The sequence below is a fragment of the Panthera onca genome, chromosome B4 (assembly GCF_046562875.1).
Source record: "Panthera onca isolate mPanOnc1 chromosome B4, mPanOnc1 haplotype 2, whole genome shotgun sequence".
Taxonomy (NCBI): domain Eukaryota; kingdom Metazoa; phylum Chordata; class Mammalia; order Carnivora; family Felidae; genus Panthera; species Panthera onca.
Genome location: NC_138345.1, coordinates 4428664 through 4450535, shown reverse-complemented (window position 1 = coordinate 4450535; position 21872 = coordinate 4428664). Strand labels below are relative to the sequence as shown.

At 49.9% G+C, this 21872-nt stretch overlaps 1 protein-coding gene and 2 long non-coding RNA genes across 5 annotated transcripts in view; 1 reads left to right on the top strand and 2 right to left on the bottom strand.

Moving 5' to 3' along the window:
- The window catches only part of LOC132695146 (uncharacterized), a 358351-nt gene extending 342866 nt beyond the window's left edge, over window positions 1-15485 (bottom strand). The window contains exons 1-2 of one of the 2 annotated variants that reach the window (XR_014137888.1): window positions 14994-15485; window positions 13161-14181 (exon numbers count right to left, since the gene is read on the bottom strand). This is a non-coding gene — a long non-coding RNA (uncharacterized LOC132695146). Of the gene's footprint in view, window positions 1-11327; window positions 14182-14993 lie in introns of those variants that run through there. The other variant, XR_009617753.3, reaches the window with a different exon arrangement.
- LOC132695141 (uncharacterized) lies at window positions 2372-10215 on the bottom strand. Of its 2 annotated transcripts, XR_009617749.3 has the most exons (3): window positions 10012-10215; window positions 3173-3408; window positions 2372-2680 (listed from the first exon to the last, which is right to left on the bottom strand). It is a non-coding gene; the product is annotated as an uncharacterized LOC132695141 (long non-coding RNA). The 2 variants fall into 2 exon arrangements; XR_013556990.2 differs by having other exon boundaries at window positions 2372-3408.
- A 58-nt stretch (window positions 15486-15543) lies between the features above and the next one.
- Window positions 15544-16435, top strand: LOC132695145 (malignant T-cell-amplified sequence 1). Its single transcript, XM_060659394.3, has one exon. The coding sequence runs from the start codon at window positions 15726-15728 to the stop codon at window positions 16269-16271; it is 546 nt and encodes a 181-aa protein (XP_060515377.1). The 5' UTR covers window positions 15544-15725; the 3' UTR covers window positions 16272-16435.
- The last annotated feature ends 5437 nt before the right edge of the window (window positions 16436-21872 follow it).

Below are 21872 nucleotides of genomic sequence, written 5' to 3'. Positions count from 1 at the left end.
ACAGGCTTCTAGGAGTTGCCGGCCTCGGTTCTCCATCGACGACACACTAGGCTGAGTCCAGTAAATGTTGTCTACTCCCCGGGGCCCCTAGGGACTGAGTACCTGGGTAATGCAGAATGTGGCGGGGCACTGGACTGCGCCTGCCTCCGAGGACCAAGGACCCTCCCTCCCTGCGGGAGCCTCAGGTGGAAGTGGGCGGAGTCCCTGCCCTGGAGGGGCTGAGTAGGTTCCTGGGTGAACTGGGCACCCCGGTACAGTGGTCGGGACTGGGGGGTATGGGGCATAGGTCCCACGCATTCCCCTCTGCAGCCCCTAGTTCCTAACCCCTTTGTCGCCTGGGGCCTGGGAACCCCACTGCCTTGGGGACCCCAAAGGTGTGTTCATCTCTAGTTTCCCGCCTGGGGCTGCAGTTCTGGTTCCCACCACCAGGCGGTGATCACTGCTCTACCAAGCACCTGGCCCAGGGAAGGGACACCCCCTTGCCTCTGACCCAACGTGGACCTTTTATTATGAGCTTCTCTGAAGCGGGAGGGAGCTCCCAGACCCTCTCACTGGCTCCTTCGGCTCCTGCCTCACGCGGAGTGAGTGCTGTAAGGACCCACATGGTCCCTGCCCTCCAGGAGCTCACGGCCCAGGGTGGGGGATGGACAAAAGCATGCAAGAGATCAAGTGCTCTGCGGAAGTGAAGCAGGGTGCTTGAGGGCCAGTCAGGAGCCCCTAAGCAGGGTCTAAAAGGCCTCCAGGTGGCATTCATGCTGTGACCAGAAAGACAAGAGAAGCTGGCCCTGTACAAGTCTGGGAACAGTGTGCTGGGGGAAGGGAAGCTCACAAGTGCAGAGACCCAGAGGCAGAAGCACATTTGGCCAGAGGGGCTGAGAAGAAGCCACTGCTGCTGGAGAGAGCTGGGGAGGGGGGAGGGAGGAGAGCAGGGCCAGACGTGGGCCTGGCAGGATATACTGTTTGTCTATGTGTGAGACACGTTACCCTGACTAGTGCTCCCAAAAGCAAACACTATCCCAGGGTCTGTGATTAGGGCCCCCGCTTAGCCCAGCTGAATGAAGCCTGTGCCTCAAGGTCTCCCAGGAGCCTGGGCTGTGGTTTCAGCTGAGGCTGGGTTGGGGCAGGGTCCCCTTCTGAGCTCATTCACAAGTTACCGGCAAGATTCTCCCTACCCCTCTCTCCTGCTCACACTCTCTCTAAAGTAAAAAAAAAAAAAAAAAAAAACCTTCAGTAATATTTTGTAAAAGATTTTCACCTCCGTGGTTCGGTTCATTTCTAAGTACTTTATTCTTTTTGATGCTATTATAAACGGAGTTATGTTTCAATTTCCTTTTCAGATCATTGTTTATATGGAAATACGCCTGATTTTTGAGTGTTAATTGTGTATCCTGCAACTTGGCTGAATCCTGCTTTAGTTTTGACAGTTTTCTGGTGGATTTTTCTACTTAAATGATGTCATCTATGAACACAGATCATTTTACTTCTTCCTTTCTAGTTTAGACGCCTCCTACTTTCTTTCATTGCCTCACTGCTTTGCCTAGGACTTAAGATACTAGATTGAACAGAAATAGCAAGAGTGGGCGACCTTGCCTTGTTCCTGACCTGACCGCGGAGGATGACATTAGACACGAGCTTTTCATAAGAGGCCTTTATTACGTGGATCTTTACGATGGAAGAGGTTGAACCTTGTCACGTGCTATTCCTGCCTCAGCTGGGACAAGCACGGAGCTTCCTCCCACGCTCTATCCACATATACTGCACATTTTTGCGGACGAGCTCTCCTACGTTTGGCTTCGTTTGCCGTGCTCAGACCTGCGCAGCATCCGTATGGGGGCCTCTGGGCTGAACTGACACTTTGTCGTACTCTAGTTGGCATCACTTCCCCACTGCCTCACTCACTGTAGCTGAACAGAAAGTCTGAATATCTGGTGTTGTATGTCCTCCCACTATGTCCTTCCAGGTTGTTCTGGTTCTTGGCCCTTTGTATTTCTGCATAAATTGTGAAGTTAGCTCATGGGTTTCGAAAAGAAATACCTGCTGAGGTATTTTATGGGGATTGTATTTGTATCGAATCCACAAATCAAACCGGGAGCACTGACACTTTACCGCTGTCCCGGGGAAAAGACACCACAACTTACAAAGGAAGGAACGATAAACTGGGAACGAATTTTTCTAACTCATATCTCAGGCAAGAGCCTACACCCCCTATAAATAGAGATCCTAGAAACTGATAAGAAAAAGAACAGCCACAGGATATAAAAACGGGCAAAATACGTTAAAACACACTTCACAAAAAAGAAATATAAAGAGCCTCAAACACACGATATATACTCAGTCTCGGTCATGACAAAATTATTAAATCCAAAAGAAGCTGTGTACAAACAGGGACTTTTATTCATTGTTGACAAGAATGCACGGTGCCTTTGGATGGAGGCAGTCTGGCCACACGTATCAAAATTACGAATGTAAGTCCCCTTCGGTTCAACAATCCCCGTTCAGGGACTTTATCCCACGGAAACACCTCCACACTTTGACATCTGCACATGGTCCTGCACTGCGGCCTTCTGCATACCAGCAAAAGATTGGAAACAAGCCACCTTCCTTCATCAGAGGTCCGTGAGATAAATGACGACCACCCACCAGATGCAACACAACGCAGGCAGGGCAGGCGAGGAAGAAACTGTGAGGAGTGAAGCTTCTCATCTGCTGGTTTGCCGAGATCTCTCCCTGGTCCTAACTGCCCGCAGGGCCAACCCCTCGCTCTTCTGTCCCTCCCACTCTGAGCTGGATTTTTGAGCACCTGGATAGATGGCTTCAATGCCAGGGTCAGCGTGGCCACTGGTGGTTAAAGCCCAGGGATCCGAGCCCCGTTTGCACACTGGCCAGAAGGGGACCCTAGATGGTCTCTCGGAAGACATCACCCAGCTCCCTTGGTGACTCTGGGGTTACCAGAGGGAAGATGGGTCATAGGAAGCTCTTGGTCTCACAGGATCAAGACCAACTTCGTGTAGGAACCTAAGGATGGGATTTCCTCACAAGCCCGTTTTGAAGATGGCCACACCGAGGACTTCTGAAGGGAACGCTCACAGGGGCGTTCAGACCAGTAAGCCCACCAGCCCTCCGGCCCCACCCAGATTCGTCTCGAGCTGCTGGACAAGGACGTGTGTACAACCTGCCAATCCCGGCAGCTGCTCCCGGAAGGGCTTGGACTGCTTGTCTGTGACCCACGTGCCCTCACTGGAGCCCCGCTCCCGCCAGCTCCGTGCAAGCAGGGACGGTGCTTTTCCTGTGCTTTCTTCCCAAGCCTCTAGAATAGTGCCTCGTACACAGTAGGCACTCACACGGGCGTTGAATCTGTGTGATCCTCCCAATTCCCGCAGGCTGCCGTTACTTTCCAGATGTGGAAACCTGAGATGCAAAGTCATCTTGGGTTAGCTGACCGACTCATTCATTCGTTCATTCATTCATTCATGCATTCGTTCATGTATCCAGCACCTATGTGCCGCTCCCTTTAACATGCAGGCATCGGGAATATAAATGTGAACCCTAGACACTCTCCCTGCCCTCGAGCTCACAGCTGAACAGGGGGGACTGTATCCACCCACAGCCAGTAAGGGGGGGCTGCAAAGCTACAGCCACGTCCAGCACAAGATCTTGCCCAGCTCTGGAGTCAGAGGCAGCTCTGGCACCAGCCGTGGAGCTCCAGGATCAGAGACCCCTCCGGCTCCCACACACGGACCAGCTCGGGGGTTATAGCCAGCTGCGGCTCTGGAGCCAGACCGAGAGCCGGGGTCAGCTCTCTCACCAATTCTGCTACCGGGGACGGGGTCAGAGTGTCACGGCGAGAGCCAGCTCCAGCACCAGCCCCGGTCCCGGGTCCCGCGCCAGTCCCCAAGCCAGAGCCAGGCATTGCCAGCGCGGCGCTGACTCCCATGCTGAGCCCACCCCGGCGTCTCCCGGGCATCCGCTCCTGAGCAACAACCGGGGCCACTTCTGGCACTAGAGCTGTCTCGGGATAACAGTGTTTGTTTCTAAGTGTTCTTTCTCTTTTTCCCGTACGTTAAAGTTTATTACATTTTATGTTTTAAAATGCACACACAGTGGAAATTTAACTTTTAATCCTTTTAAATTGTACAATTCAGTGGCGTTAAGTAAATCCAATATGCTGTGCGACCATCACCACTATTTCTAGAATGTTCTCATCACGCTACACAGAAACCCTGTATACGTTACCGCAGACATCGGACTCTGCCGGGCCCCCCAGGCCCGCTTCCAGCTCTGGGGGATTCCAGAAGCTCTTTTCAGGAGCCAGGGATACTTGGCTTTTTCTGTGGGTGCAGGGTGGGAAACACTGGCACCACCAAGGGTCCTGGTGCCCACACCGTTTGCCCCCCTGACCACCACTAATGTCCTTTCCGTTTCTGTGCATTTCCTTCTCCCGGCCTGCAGCCACGGCTGACCCTTCCTCTGTCCCTTCCCCTGTCCATCTCCCACCAACACTGAAGGCCCTGACGATGCCAACCTGCTCTACACCATGAACCCTCCCTGCCGACTGGGCCTCTGTCCTAAAGAATCAGACTTGCACCAAGAGGGCAAAGGTCAGGCATGCAGCCAGCTCAACCCTCCCACCCCCTACAGGAAGCAGACGGGACTCAAAATTGCTTGTCTCACTGGCCCCTAGCGCTGGCCGCATTCCCCCAGGGGCTAGTCAAGCAGCTATGCACTTACTGACTGAGCCCCCCAGACAAACCTGCCAGCCCAGGCCACTCCCAGGGCCCAGACACCCCCCCCCCCCCGCCCCAACAAAGCCCGTCTGTGACCAGACACGATGCCTGCCCTTCCACAGGCTGGCCCGGCCTCCCCTGTCCACTCACAGCCCTCCATGTCTTCCGTGCTCTCGGACCCAGAAGACTAGCCGACACCTGCCAAGGAGTGTGACCACGCACGCTGCCTTCCATACACCTCCCCACCCTTGGTGAGCGCAGGTCACAGCCACGACTCGCCGCCCAGCCACGCGCTCGCCTGCTCGTGTAGAGCCCAGGATCAGGGGTGGTCCCCACTCCCAGGCCTCGGACAGGCGCAGGTGCTCCCTCTAAGTCAGCAGCTGGTGGCCCACATGTTCAGCGTGCACTGGGTCACCTCCTCCAATTCCGGACAGGAGGCCACGGTGAGCATCTTCCTGGCATTACCACTGGCCAGCAAGTGACGTTTCTGCCTCGTCCGCTGCCCCACCAGCTCTTATCCTTCCCGGTCCCCCCTTCCCGGCACCGGTGTTTCCCTCTGCACCCACAGGAAGAGCCAAGCACCCTCGGCTCTGGAACAGAGCATCAGGAATCCCCTGGAGCAGGAGGCGGGCCTGGGCTCCCACCCGCACCAGCCCCAAACCCCGAGCCGGCTCTGACCGACACCTACTGCAGAGGTGGGGCGAGCGTAGAACACACAGCAAGGGTCACTAACGCGCCACATCCAACCCCAGCTCCAGAACGAGAAGCAGATCTGGCACCACCTCTGGGGCCAGCGCAGGAGACCCGGCTGGCAGCCGCTCCAGAAACAGAGCCTCTCCATCCCTAGTCTGCGACTGCATCCTGTGCTTTTCTAACTTGTGCCCCCTTTTGCCATCTACTCCATGGTCACCTGCATGTTCATAAAACATATGTTCGCGAACATAAAATTCATGTTAAATAGTTGACGTTGAAGACATTTTAACTTGTCCAAGTCAATGCCACTCATTACATTCACTATGCGTCACACCCATCACTGCTGGTTCTGGAACATGTTTATCAGCCCAAACAGAAACACCGTCCCTACTAAACAGTGGCTCCCCACTCCCCACCCCCGCACACCGCACCCACCCAGGAGTTTTGCACCCGTGTTATCACACAACACGTGGCCTTTCCCGAAGGGTCGCTTTCACTTAGCACGTTCCAAGCTTCGTCCACGTCGTGGCCTCTATCAGTGGCTCATTCTCTTTCGGGCGGAGTAATATTGCACCGTTTATCCACTCATCTCACCGCGACCTGGGTTTCCACCTTCCAGACTCAGTGGAGAGTACTGACTGCTACGAATACTTACATACAAGTATTTGTGTAAACACCTGCCTACAATTCTTTTGGTATAGACCTCGGAGTGGAATTGCTGGGTGCTGGCTCAAACGACAATGCTACGCTCCACTTCCCGAGGAACTGCTCCCAGACTTGTACCTGTCACAGTGCCCCCAGGAACAACTGAAAATTTCTCAGCATCTTCCCCCACAGTTGTGCTTTCCTGTTTTTAAATCATAGCCATTCTGGTGGGCGTGGCATGGCATCTCATTGTGGTTTTTTTTTTTTAAATAATTTTATTTATTTTTGAGACAGAGACAGAGCATGAGCAGGGGAGGGGCAGAGAGAGAGGGAGACACAGGATCCGAAGCAGGCTCCAGGCTCTGAGCCATCAGCACAGAGCCCGACGCGGGGCTCAAACTCACGGACTGTGAGATCATGACCTGAGCTGAAGTCGGACACTCAACCGACTGAGCCACCCAGGCGCCCCCCCCCCCCTTTTTTTTTTATCTCATTGCGGTTTTAATTGGCGTTTCCCTAACTTCTAAAGATCTGATCGTGTTTTCATATGCTTATCGGTCATTCGTGTATCATCTGTGGCAAAATGTGTATTCAAGTCCTTCACTCGTCTTCCCTGGACCATGTTTTGTTGTTGAAGTGTAAGGATTCTTTGTATGTTCTGGACACATGACCCTTATCATATTTACATATGCAAATATTTTCTCCCAGTCTGGGGTTGTCTTTTCAATCTCGAGGGTCCTTTCATGCAAAAAAAAAAAAAGTATTTAATTTTGATGAAGCCCAATTTATCTGTTTTGTTGTTGCCTTTGCCTTTGCTGTCACATGTAAGATGACACAGCCAGATGGTCACAAAGACTCATCCCCATGTTTTCTTCTAATAGTGTTATTTTGATTCATTGTGGGTTAATTTTTGTACATGGTGTTGGGTAAAGCTCCAGCTACACTCTCTGACATGTGGATATTTGGTTTCACAGTACCATCTGGTGAAAAGATGGTTTTTTTTCTCTCCTTTAATGATCCTAGTACCCATCTTGAAAATCAACTGTCCGTACATGTATGGGTTTATTTCTCGGGTCTCAATTCTCTCTCATTGACCTTGTTGTCGATCTTCTCTGCTAAACTCTGCTCAACATGCTTACTGGTCTAATCATTTTTCCTCCTTTATGACTTTCTACACAGAAGCGCACGGCATTTCTGAATAAAGATGCTTTTACTTTCCTTTTCAGTGTTGGTATCTTTTCTTTCTTTGTCTTGCCTCATTGCTCTGGCCTAACTTCCATTACCATGTTGAAATAAAGTGGTAAAAGCAGGTGGTATCCTTGTCTTGTTCCCAATCTTAGAAAGAAAGCTTTCGGTCTTTCCCACTGAATATGAGGGTACAGTTGAGTTTCTCATAAGCAACTGTTATCACGCGGAGAAAGTCATCTTCTGTTTCTATTTTATTGACCGGTCTTCATACTGAAGTCTTGCACATCGTCACTCACTTTCTTTATGTTGGTTCAGATTGTGCTCCATCATTCTGTTGATATGGTATGTTATGTTAACTCTCTTCAACAACCCCTGCACTTCCTGAAATAAATGACACTTGATCGTGATGTAAATTTCTTTCACTATAATGCTTAGTTCTGTTTGCGCATCCTACAGTGAGTTAAGCGGTCCTTCTGCTTATATTATTTTTTGTAGGTGTTCGAGAAAGACTGAGGTCACACCTTCTTGAATATTTGGGAGAACGCCCCAGAGAAGTCAGCTGGTTCTCTGCTTTTCTTTTTTGGGAAGGTTCTGCTAACCGATTCCACCTCTTCACTTATTCTAGCCTTATTTAGACTTTCCATTTCTTTCTCAGTCCGTCTGGGTAGTATGTGGGCTTCTACAACGCACTTGTCCATTTCATCTAGCTTAACCAATTAGCAGGCATAGACTGTTTGTAGTACTCTTAGAATCCTTTTGTAGAATGTAGAGTCATTAATAACGTCCCACTGTCTCTTCTGACTCCTGCTTTTTGAGTCTTGTCTCTTTTTATTCCGCTAGCTAAATATCTGTCACTTGCATAAATCTTTACAAGAAAGAACTTGTCCTTTTTCTCAAATGCTCATCTGTTCTCCATTCCGCTTAGTTCAGCTCTAACCCTTATTATTGTCTTCCTTCTGCTAACTGTAGGGTTACTTTTCTTTTCCTAGTTCAGCAAGGTCATCTTGGAAATGGCCCCTGGCCTGGGCCGGGCACAGAGCTGGCTCCCTAGGGTCTGGGGTGTCAGGTAGGTGATCAGTTACAGACTGCAGCTGACCAGGCCACACGAGCATTTTCTGCCCCGACTGCCGGCCCACGCCACCCTCCCGTCTACTTTGACCCTGAAATTCTGCTGCAGAGAAGACACACATGGAAGAAACTGGCAGTGACCGGCTGACCTGACTGCCCACAGACGGACTACTCACAGCCCTCGTGCCTTCAGCGTCCTCGGATCCAGAGGGTTTGCCAAGGCTGCCGTGGTCAAGGAGCCGGGCCACCACCTGTCAGTGTTCCCTGTGCGCTTCCCCCGGTCTTCCTGGCGGTGTGCTGCCACACCACGCCCAGCACGTGTGACCACTGCAAAGCCAGCCCTCCGTTCACCACAAGGGCCCCAGGGAGGATCCCAGGCCCAGCGGCAGCTCCAAGCCCTGTGACCGTGACAGGTACAGCCACACATCAGAGTGTGGGTTTTGCCACCGTGTTCAGGGAGCACTTACCAGCTCCTCCAGCTCTGAAGTGGACCAAAGCAAGAGGACCTTCATCCTGCAGTCCTCTGAAGGCCAAGGATAGCGTGCCCACCCCCACCTCCCCATGCCAGTGCTCCCTAATCTGCACCCACAAAAAAGAGCCAAGGACCCCAGTTCCTGGAACCCCCCAAAGCTGCCTGCTAGTGTGGGTGACTGAAGAGTCTGGGGCTTCCCGGGTCGTGGGAGTCGGTCTCTGCACGTCCCCAACGAGTCGGCGGGAGCCACGCCCTCCCGGCTGCAGGCACGGCCCCTCACTCTTCTCCAGTCCGCAGGAGGACCGCGTGCCTCCATCCTCGTCACCCTGACGACAGCAGCGACAGTGCAGGAGCACCTTGGCCATCTGGGTGGCACAGTGTTGCCTTGGCCCCAGACTTCGTGGGGACGGACCTATCCTGAATGGCTCCTTTGACAGGGAGCCAGCTCTGGCCCCGGCAGGCGGCGGACCTGGTCCCGCAGGAGGCAGACAACTGCCCGGCCCTCACTGTGCACGTGAGGACACGGAAGCAGGTCTCCTCAGCCCTGGCTGCTTCCTAGGGATCCATGCTTTGGCGTGCTCGAGAACGTGCCCACTAGGCTCCCTCCAACGCCAGGATGCCGTGGCTCTGATAAGGTGGCCAGGATTGTGTCACCTGCCTGCCCGAACCTGCAGTGTCCCTGACTCTGTCGGGCATTCAGAGCCCTGGGATCTGGCCCCGTGTGCACCCCTAACACCGTGCTCCAGCCTCCCTGGAGCCCTCCTTACCCACGAGGTCCTTGCTCCCACGGAACCCCCTGCCTGCACTGCCCCTCTCCAGCACCCCCATTCACGACAGACTCATGGCCAAGGCCGGGCTCAGAGGCCACCTCCTCAAGCTCCCGGGCACGGCACACCTGTGGGATCACACGTCACAGCGCTGTGGCAGGCAAGCTTATGCCGTGACTCCTTACAGCCCCAGTTCTGCGGGGCTTGGTCCCTTGAGTGACCTTGAGCGCTGGTACCACTGCTCATCTAAAACGGGGTGAAGGCACTGAGTGCCCAGGAAGGGCTCCCTAATAACAGTGACTACCCCCAACACTGGCCCTCTGTCACTGTGGGCCCCTCCTGGCTCCCCCATCCCCTCTTATGGCAGGGGGGATGGGTTGGACCTGTGTCCCCTGGGCCTGCCGGGAACACAAAGAAAAGAAGGTACAGGAAGAGGGGGAAGGGGTGGACTGACCTCCCTGCCGGGACTCAGCTTTTCCTGACCCGGCCACGGAGCAAGCTGACCTTGGGGCGGACTCTGGGGGCCGGCACAGCAGGGAAGGCAGTATTCCACGACACCCGTGACCCCGGGTCTCCGGCCTGCCTGGCTGGAGCGGGGTGGCCTGGGGGTCGTGGGGTCTCACGGCGGCAGCCAGCAGGGACGCGCGGTACCCGTCGGGCTGGCAGCCGTTGGTGCCCCTGATGCGCGTGCGCGCGGCAAGGCGGGCTCTTGTGCACGCGCTGTCTGCGGGCAGGGGGCTGGGCCGCCCGGCGGGGTCCGCTCCAGTCTGCAGGCGGGAAGGCCTGTGCATCCCACAGTGCACCCCACCAAACCCGCCGAGGCGCTGGGAGCCCAGGCCGCACCTACGGGGGGGCTTGGGAGGGGGACGCAGGTCTGTGTCCAGCGCTCAGGAGCCAACCGGGAAACTGAGGCCAGGAGAGGCAGGGACTGGCCCGGGGCACACTAAGTGGACAGAGTTTAGAGAAGCAGGGCAGGGGTGGGGGGTGGGGTTCAGGCCACCCAGGCCAGGGCTCAACCCTCTTGCGGGGTTTTGTTTGGAAACGGAAGCCCCTAAGACTGGGGGGACCTCTGCACACCTCCCCCATGTGGGGCCCCTTCCTCTGCGCATCCCCAGGGGGGCCTGCCTTCTGCCTATTTTGTGTGCCTGGTCCATACAGGGCACTGCTGGAGTAGACGAGAAACAGCATTACCGGGGGTGGGGGGTGGGGAGTGCGGGGGGGGGGGGGGGGGGGAGGGGGGAAGGGGGCAGTGAGTTGACTGATGTAATTAAAAACATTTTGGATGTTGTGAGATTATTTTTACAACACACGGTAACTTTTTAATCTTCAAACATCGTTCATAAATGGAAGCAATGTGGAGATATTTTTTATTTTTTAAAATTTATTAAGAAAATGTTTTTAATGTTTATTTATTTTTGAGAGAGAGAGAGAGAGAGAGAGAGAGACAGAGCGGGAGAAGGGGAGGGGCAGAGTGAGAGGGGGACACAGACTCCCAAGCAGGCTCCAGGCACACAGCCTTGACCTGTGAGATCATGACCTGGGTAGAAGTCAGAGGCTAACGGACTGAGCCACCCAGGCGCCCCGAAAGAGGGATTTTTACATTGAAGCATCGTTAACATACAGCGTGATACTAGTTTCAGGGGTGACATGACTCAACGGTCCTGCACATCCCTCAGTGTTCACCATGATGAAGCACAGTCATTATCTGTCACCAAACGTTCTCACAATGTTACCATGTATTTTATGACTGGAAGTTTGTATTTCTTTAAGAAGAGCCAATAACATGGGGTTAACATGTACTTTTTAACAGACAGCATTTCAGAAATAATCGCTTTACTGGTATTTACAGATAAATATAGAGAAAAAAATTCACAAATAGTAAATCAAGTAGAGGACTATTTAGAATGTGCTTCGCCCGAGCTTGGGAATGTTTGGTGACTTTGTGGAGATGGATTTATTTATTTCGGAAACAGACGTGTATGGTAAAAGTTCCCTATTAGTTGAGAATATTCCCCCCAACACGCACGGTTCCAATCTTGGAGACCCGCCTGGCGGCTTCAGTTTGGTTCTCCTGCCCTCTAGTGGCCATTCGTCAAAACGCAGACAAAGCTGTAGGGAGGTGAAAGGTTTGCAACTATTACGACAACCCCGGTGGGTGGTGAATTGTGCTCCAAATTTTGAAGATGCGAGGAACCTGAGATATTTCCTCGTTCACTCTCCTCACTTTAATTGTGCAACATCACCACTGTGTCTCCATCACCAAGTCCCTTGAGATTCCTGATACAAAACTCAATTCTGGCATCTCTTGACTATTTGACTTAGCACCTTTATCCAAAGCTACAGAAATTTCCCATAAAAATTTTTATGTATTCACTATAATCTTAGACCTTATAAGTACCACACAAAGGCTGTTTTGCAAATAAACAAAGGAAACACTTGTAAATGTACTTGCTCTGTTTCTTACTATAAGTCATTTGTATACTGTATTTTTTTTTTTTATTCGTCACTACACCACACCTTGTGAAGTATACACTGTATTTTTTCAGATTCCATGGGAATAAAATGACACTCACGGAGGCTAACAGAACTTAGTAAATAGTACATCCTGGGCCTGAGAGTCTGACTTCAGGGTCTGCGCCATAACTTTCCTCCTTTTTTAAAAATGTTTTTTAAGTTTACTCACTTATTTTGAGAGAGAGAGTGCGAGCAGGGTAGTGGCAGAGAGAGGGAGAGAGAGAATCCCAAGCAGGCTCTGCGCTTTCAGAGCTGAGCCCAATGCAGGCTCGAACTCATGAACCGTGAGATCATGACCTGAGCCAAAATCAAGCATCAGATGCTTAACTGATTGAGCCCCTCAGGTGCCCCTCTTCCTTCTTAAAAAAAAAAATCCAGTTAATTAGTTTTTAGTTGATTTTAAATTATTTACGAGAATGAACTGGTAATGTGTTTCAATGTTTTAACCTGCTCACTTGGGAAAGCAACATCTATGTGTCGTATTTTTTCCTACACCGATGTAAGTCAGTCTCAAAGACCTAGACTCCTCTACAAAGTTTAAGACCAGGCTCCGTGATTTTTGAGAAGCGTAGATTTTAGAAAGACTTAGGATAGAGGTTTTTCATTTTTTAACTTTAACTTCTTTAATTTTTTTTTAAGAATTTAAGGTGAAAGCAGTGTTTAGCATCCTTTTCATAGTAGATAAACCAAAGCTAGTTGGCCAAGATCAAGTGCACCCTGGGAAAGAGTTACAGTGTACAGATTGAATGTGATTTCAGATAAGAATGATTATTAACGTGGCTTAGTCGGCTGAGCATCGGACTTTGGCTCAGGTCATGATCTCACAGCTTGTGGGTTGGAGCCCCACATCTGGCTCTGTGCTGACAGCTCAGAGCCTGGAGCCTGCTTCGGAGTCTCTGTCTCCCTCTCTCTCTGTGCCTCCCCTGCTCATGCTCTGTCTCAAAAATAAATAAAACCTTAAAAAAAAAAAGAATGATTATTAACTTCAAAAAGGCTTTTCGTTGCTATGGAACTTCAGAGTAAACTTTCTTAGAGTCCCTTTTCAAAAATAACTCCATTAAAAAAAAATCCCTTGGACATTCCTCAGACAGACAGTTTCAGGTCAAATAATTTCTGATTAAGCTACTAGTCATCTAAAGACAGGTCACCCAGCCACTAATGACTGTTCCTCCCTTGAATTTCTACATCTGGTTCATGCTGCTCATACAGCCACTGAACAACCCAACCCGTGAAACCCAAAGAAAAAGAATTATCCTGTCAGGTTAAGCACACAAAACCCATACATGACAGACAAGGTTAGCTGCTCATAGACTAACAGAGCCGTGTCTAGAAACGTGTGACTCTTCTCGGGATCAAAGTCAGTGGAGTGAAATCTCAGGGAGGCATATCAGAGACCTGGCCATAAATGGGAAAGCTCAAGTCTGGCCAGTTATACTTTATCCTGGGTGAAGAGAGTATTACAATAGTCATGTAACTGTTTTCATGTGAATTTAATAGTTATCTACATGAAATACGTAAAACCCAATCAATTCCAAGTTCGAATTCAAGCAATTCTCACCCGATCCCTACGAGATGGGTATTCTTGTTAACCACACTTTTGTAATGAGTAAACTGAGGCACATACACATTCAGTCACTCTCAGGATTTCAACCTAGTAAGTGACGGAGCAGGATTCATTCCTGGCTTCTAAGGCCAGGACATGCCAACACCCTGCTATCCTGCCTCACGTGACGGTCTTAGTTGTGCTGGCTGATCTTATGTGTCAACCTGACTGGTCCACAGGGTGCCCGTATATTTGGCCAAACATTGTTCTGAGCGTTTCTATAAGGGCGTGTCTCCAGAAGATTAACATTTTAGTTCACGAAGCAGATTACCCTCCCTGATGAGGACAAGCCTCATCCAAAGCCGGAACAGAACAAAAGGCTGACTCTCCCTTGAGTAAGAAGGGGTTCCTCTTGCCTGATTGCCTCCGAGCTGGGCCATCGGTCTTCTCCTGCCTTTGGACTTGGACTCAGACTGAATTACAACAATGGCTCTCCCGGGTGTCCAGGTTGCTGCTCATTGAGGATGTCAGGACTTCTCAGCCTCCATAAGTGTGTGAGCCAATTCCCTACAATAGATACATATGTCCTGTTTATATATTATTATTTATTATGTAGTAATATATATTATATATTAGTTATACCTAGATGTGTATACATATTTCCACATATTTGTATATATAAATATATAATTTATATGATTTACCTATCTATATTGTTTCTCTGGAGAACCCAGACTAATAGATTTTTGTTCTGAGAATGGGGAGATATATATATGTGTGTGTGTGTGTGTGTGTGTGTGTGTATATATATATATATATATATATATATATACACATACATATATATATATACACATACATATATATATTATTTATACATTAAATTATATAAATATTAAATATATAAGTATTAAGCTAATATTTATATATTAAATATATATATATTTGTTTATAACCCTGATGTGCTGTAAGCTTCCCAAGAATGGGGAAATACGTGCTATTTTCCCACTGTATACCCAGCACCTGTTATAATTCCTGCTGCAGGATAGGCTTCCCAAATTAAGCATGTGTTCACTGGAGAGAAGTGCTAGGTCAAAGAATACAGACATAAAATACACAATTCCTGCCTTCAGGGGCCTCTCACTTCTTAGGATGACAAAATGCACATGGATAAAATCTAATTAACTGGCTGGCTTCCATATTAATCCTAAATGGGCATAGACCAGATAATGGTTTCAAAATATACGAATCCCAAGTTGATAGAACTGAAAAGGGAAACACATCCGCACTCGTAGCTGGAGATCTCAATACGCTGCTCGGCAATTTACAGAGTAAGTGGGCAGAAAATCGGTAAGGCTCAAGACGTGAACCCTACCCACCTGCGGGACACAGCACTGCACCCAAACAAAGCAGGATGCACATGGTTTACAGGAGCACGTGTGACATCGGCCAGGAGACACCATATTCTGACTAAAAATGAGCGTGGACATCTCGGAATGGATTGAAATCCTACAGGATGCGTATTCCTCCCGGCCGGAAGCCTCTCCTCTCAGGTTCAGGTGCAGAGGACTCAGGGAGGAGGCTGCATTCAGGGCTTTGCAAGGACAGTGTCAGAGGGCGGTGGGGAGAAGGGAGGGTGTGAGCGAGGGGTACCGGGAGTAACGACGGGGACTCGGCTCGTCGCGGTGACTCCGCGGGGCCGGACGGCCGGGCCACTCCGGCCTGCTTTCCCGGGCCGTGGCCGGGGTCACTGGAGGGACGACGATTGCGCTTACCGACAGTAAAAGTAAAAACTACCGGCCCCCCGCGCTCCTCTCTTCCGGCCACGGGAACGCCTGCTGCCCCTCCTCTGCCGCCAGCCCCGCCCCTTTACGCACCCGCCCGGCAGACGAACCTGCGGCCGCAGAACCGCCGGCGCGGGCGCGCCGCCTCCCGAGGGGCGGAAGTCGATCGCACGCAGAGCCGTAAAGCGCGCTCCCTTCCGGTTAACGACAGCCGCCGCTACCTTCCCTGCCGGCCTTCCTCCGGTGAGCGCCTGTGCGGGATCCTCGGAATTGCGGTGTTTTCCCAGCTCGGGGCTGTTCGTGTCGCCGCCCCCTGCGCCTAGGATCATGTTCAAGAAATTTGACGAGAAAGAAAATGTGTCGAACTGCATCCAGTTGAAAACCTCCGTTATTAAGGGCATTAAGAACCAGTTGATAGAGCAATTTCCAGGTATTGAACCATGGCTTAATCAGATCTTGCCTAAGAAAGATCCGGTCAAAATAGTGCGATGCCACGAACACATAGAGATCCTTACGGTAAACGGAGAGTTACTGTTCTTTAGACAAAGAGAAGGCCCTTTTTATCCGACCCTGAGGCTACTGCACAAATACCCTTTCATCCTGCCGCACCAGCAGGTCGATAAAGGAGCCATCAAGTTTGTACTCAGTGGAGCCAATATCATGTGTCCAGGCTTAACCTCTCCGGGAGCTAAGCTCTACCCGGCCGCGGTAGATACGGTTGTGGCAATCATGGCCGAGGGGAAGCAGCATGCGCTGTGTGTCGGGGTCATGAAGATGTCCGCAGAGGATATTGAGAAAGTCAACAAAGGCATCGGCATCGAGAACATCCATTACCTAAACGACGGGCTGTGGCACATGAAGACCTACAAATGAGCTGATCGGAAGGAGCGCGCTCGGACTGGCTACGGACGTTGTGCTGTGTCTGTGTCTGTGTGTGACGGCACGAAAATGGTGCCTCTGTGGTTCTGCCTAAGTTCAACAGATGGTTATGCTACGGGAAACAGAAACTAAACGGAAGTAAAGATTTGGAACGAGTACATCTGCCTGTGTGCGTGTCTTTGTGAGTGAGTGTGTAGGAGTGGGTGTCTGTGTGTGTCTGCAGAGGGGCGGTTGGTTTCGATTTGCTGCCTTACCTGCCCAAGCGGGTGTGGGTCCAAACACAGGTGGAATATCTGTGGTAGAAAAATAGATTTCAAAGTGAAGAGACCCAAAGTGGTGAGGGAAGAGCTTGGAGAAAGAAAAGGACTGGAGAGGGGCCTCCGCAACTGTCAGCAGTAGCATTTAAAGGATAAGCAGAGGGGCGCCTGGGTGGCGGAGCGGGTTAAGCGACTTCGGTTCAGGTTATGATCTGCAGTTGGTGGGTTCAAGTCCTGCATCCGGCTCTGTGCTGACAGCTCAGATCCTGGAGCCCGATTCTGAGTCTCCCTCTCTGCTCCTCCTCTGCTCAGGCCCGCGTGCTCTCTCTCTCAAAAATAAATAATAATAATAATAGTAAGAATAATAATAAAGGATAAGCAGACACTCCAGTAAATAAGTGTACGGCAGGTGTTAGTGAGCGTCTGCCCAACAAGCATCACTCCCTCCCTCCTTGTGGCAGAACTTTGTCCATCCCGTTTCCACATGAAAATCCTGATTAGTCCAGGCTCATCACAGCGGTCTATTTCCCAATGAGACTGGGTCATTTATGGGTGGGCATGGGTCCAAAGGCCAAATAGGATCTAACTATTTAGAAATCCTTAGGAAAATGGGGATCTTTTCTCCCACGGTTTTGATTCATTATATAGGTGGTGGATGTGACCTGTGTTAGGGGCTGCTTAAAGATTTCTGGAAAAGGTTTTCAGGCTCTCAAAGAAAGATGCATGGGGAGAAACAGTCTCCCTGCTTTGGGTGGATGTAGGCATGTGTGGTTTTGTTCTTGTCACGCACATGCATGCGCGCACACACACACACACAGCCTTGATAAGCATGAAGTCTGATCACGCAAAAACTGAACAGGAAGCAGCGGTGCCTTTGATGATTTATGAGCTGATGATGAACCATGGAGACTCCATATTTTGGGGCCCCCTATTAAGGGATGTGGCAGTTATGTGAGATAACACATTTTCCTTATAAACTATTTCATTTTGAGTTGAGTTTTCTAAAATTTAAATCCAATATATCTCAATTTTTCTAGAATGGCATCACAGACCCCCAGCTGAAAAATTGCCAATAAAATCGGTCAGCTGGAGGCTCATTGGTGATGTCCCTGTGATCGGTTTCAGGATAACTCATACGAATTGCAGTAGATTTGGGGTGAATGGAAAGTGAAAAGGTAAAATGTGGAAATTTAGACTCCATGTTATTCCTTACGGAATTTCGGTTGTGAGTGAAAAGATACGGGATAAAAGCTACAAGAAAATTATAGTCAAGATACTGTGTTTTGGAGTTCAATTATTTTGCTGTTATTTTTATTGTTTTTGTTGCAGGTTGTTAATGGGATAGTTAATACGTTTATATGTTGGGAAAGATTCGCTAAAGGTGGAAATGCTTGATGGGGATCTAATCAGTGCAATAGAAAAGCAGGAAGGAATGGCTTCAAATGGAGACAAGGATGTCCTCAAATCTGTGCGTTTGGATTATCTCTTCACTACAGGGTTGTCCGGTAACAACCGTTAAACTCTCCTCATTAGACCATTATTTTTTCTCAAAATATTAGGGCTTTTGCCTCTTAATTCTCTACCCCAATCAACACCACCGACTCTGGCCATTGGTGGACACCCATGGAGGACCTGTAAACTCATGGTAATATTGTGGAGCATCGGTGACTGACGAACACTGAGGGAGGCACTCAAGGTAAGCAGCCCACAGTTCTCTTACCGTATCCCCACCAACTGTCTCCACCAAAAGTTGAAAGAGGGCCCCTGGATCTATTCTAAGCCTTCTTTCAGTTTTCATTCATGCACATGCATCCTGTCTCCCATTATTGGATACTAATCCTTATACTGATACCAAGCCTACTAAACAACTCAAAATGGGAAGTCTGCATACACATTGGAAAGAAGGGAGGGGCCAGAGCTCTATGAACTTCCTGGAATTTCACATAAAATTTGGTGTGTATATTCGGAGGTAGATCTATTGGTTAAAGCGTTCTCTACATTCATATGTTTAAGGTGATCTATGAGCCAAAAGGTTATTATGAACAATTAAAGTAGAAGAGGTTCGTCTCTACTTACTCTTGGCTAATACCAATGCCTAATTCGATGGTGAGGATACTGGCTAATGAAATACAAATAACAGTAACATCTTGCCTCAAGAATCGGCCTACTCAGTGCTACTTAACCCCAAATAGTTCAACAAACATTATTGGGTACATACTCTGGGGCTAGACGCTGGGTTTAGGAGTAAGATGCAGATATGTAAGTATTTTTATATTGTTATACTTATTCGTTTTTCATATTTATATTTGTTATGTTTATTCTTATATCCTGTTTTCTGGGAGCGTAGTCTCGTTAGGAAAGCAAACATGTAGAAATATAATTTACTTTCACATATTTGTGTGTGTATACACCTATATATAGTAAATATATGAATTACCTATTAGAATACCGTGTAAATGAATGAGGGAGAGTTGTCTTTGCCTAGAAAATCAAAGAAGATTTCTTAACTAGGGGCTGTCTGAGTGGAAAACAAACAAACAAACAAACAAAAAAAAAAACAGGGGCTCCTGGGTGGCTCAGTCAGTTGAGTGTCTGACTTCAGCTCAGGTCATGATCTCGCGGTTGACAAGTTCGAGCCCCGCGTCGGATTCTGTGCTGACAGCTCAGAGCCTGGAGCCTGCTTCAGATTCTGTGTCTCCCTCCCTCTGCCCCTCCCCTGCTTATGTTCTGTCTCTGTCTCAAAAATAAAATAAACATTATTTTATTAACATTTACTTTTGAGACAGGGAGAGACAGAGCATGAACAAGGGAGGGTCAGAGAGAGGGAGACACAGAATCCGAAGCAGGCTCCAGGCTCTGAGCTGTCAGCAGAGAGTCCGACACGGGGCTAGAACTCACGGACTGCGAGATCATGACCTGAGCCGAAGTCGGACACTCAATCGACTGAGCCACCCAGACGCCCCTACACATAAATTTCCTATAGGACATCCCAATGGGACCACCCCACAGACATACAGGTCATAAGTCCAGGCAACGCCAGGACTTTTATACAGATTTGTGAGTCATTAGTATGTAGATGGAGTAAATCCTCCGTGAGCCATAAAATGGGGAGGCTGAAGAAGGAATGGGCGGGAGCACCAACACTCGTGTGTGACTGCAGGAGTATCTATCCACTTAGAAAACGAAGAGTGGGTGGGACTCTTAATCGGATGACCAACCGTCTAATTCCTGGGAAGAGTAGAGCGGCCTCCTTCGGCTCTGGAGGACTGAGTGTACCCGTGGAATCGGTGCTCTGTAGGGTCTGAAAAAGCCCTCCGGAATTTCGAGCGAGACTCATTGGGACCGAAGGAGGCCCGTCCCTACCCAAGTGCCTGATGCCCGCTGGTAGCAGAAAAGGGAGATGGGCGTTTCCCACTAGAAACGGCCAATCCCACTAGGCTCGGACGCTTCATGTTCCTAATTCTGGCCACCCACCTTGCAAATCTATGTCATTCTTAAGATTTAGAGAAAGAATTGTGTTGGGGGCGGGGGCAGCCACCACGGCGCTGAGGACGTGGCAGGACCGCGGGGCTCTGACCACTGGGTCATTTTCAGGGCCGTGTAGGCAGACACTGGCCGTGACCGAGGGGATGGTGTCTTCCTCCGGAGAAGGAGCGGCCCTGCCTCTGCGGACCGCGCCCGCAAGCTAGAATCCTCCCCCTGCAGCATGACCCCCGGTCCAGACGACAGTCCAGATGCCCGAGGCTGGACTCTCCGCTCGCGGGCTTTTGGCTTCTGTAACCTTGTTTGCCCCTGTGCCCACCAACCGCCCGGAACGCCACCGATAAGGGCGCCCTCCCCATCTCCTTTTGCGCCCCAAACCCCCTGCCATCCCAGCCATAAAAGGAGGCCTCTGTCAAGGGTCAGGCGGGGCTCAGCCTTTGGAGGTGACTCCGCCGGGCCGGCACCGGGGCTGATTCCCCGAGTGGGGGTGGCGTGGCTCTTCCCGGGCGCCGAGTGTTTGCCACAGCACCGCCTGCATTCATGCTGATGACATGTGAAGTGGGATTCGCGAGCAAATGGCCAACAAAGAATGCTTGAGACGTCTGTGGTGCAAAAAGGTGATTTTTAAAATTATTTTATTTATTTTTTAAATTTAATGCAATTTATTGTCAAACTGGTTTCCATACAACGCCCAGTGCTCATCCCAGTCGGGGCCCTCCTCCATGCCCGTCACCCACTTTCCCCTCCCCCCCCCCTCCATCCACCCTTTTTGTTCTCAGTATTTAAGAGTCTCTGGTGGTTTGCCTTCCTCCCTCTCTGTAACTTTTTTTTCCCCTTTCTCCTCCCCCCTGGTATTCTGTTAAGTTTCTCAGGATCCACATAAGAGTGAAAACATATGGTATCTGTCTTTCTCTGCCTCACTGATTTCACCTAGCGTAAGTCCCTCCAGTTCCATCCACGTTGCTACAAATGGCCAGATTTCATTCTTTCTCATTGCCAAGTGGTATTCCATTGTATATATAAACCACAACTTCTTTATCCATTTATCAGTTGATGGACATTTAGGCTCTTTCCATAATTTGGCTATTGTTGAGAGTGCTGCTATAAATATTGGGGTACAAGTGCCCCTGTGCATCAGTACTCCTGGATCCCTTGGGTAAATTCCTAGCAGTGCTACTGCTGGGTCATAGGGTAGATCTATCTTTAAATTTTTGAGGAACCTCCACGCTGTTTTCCAGAGCGGCCGCACCAGTTTGCATTCCCACCGACAGTGCGAGAGGGTTCCCGTTTCTCCACATCCTGTTTCTCCACTACAGGCAGCATCTGTAGTTTCCTGATTTGTTCATTTTAGCCACCCTGACTGGCGTGAGGTGGTATCTCGGTGTGGTTTTGATTTGTATTTCCCTGATGAGGAGCGACGTTGAGCATCTGCAAAAAGGCGGTTTTATTACAGCCCGGCGACAGGACCCTGGGCAGGGAGAGCTGCACAGGGGTTGTGGGGAGCGACGGATTACATAGATACACTTTCGAGTATGTGGAGGGAGGGAGGTATAGATACCGAAAGTCTCCAAGGAATTTCTGGATGCTGAAGATTTAGCTGTCGTCCAGATAAGGTTGCTTTTAGTTTGTACGGAAGTGTGAACGTGAAGGCATTAAAGCAGCATAAACGTCTAGGGGCGTGTTACACGCCGCAGGTCCCTGCCAGCTGTCGCTGGGCTGCAGGAGGGAAGGGAATTTAATTTATACTACGTTTCTCTTGCCTTTGCTTCCCTCATCAATGACACACGTTAGCTTGTTAGTTTGCAAGTAGGATAGAACCTGAGACCCTGCACATTTTCTGACCGTCCTGGTGATG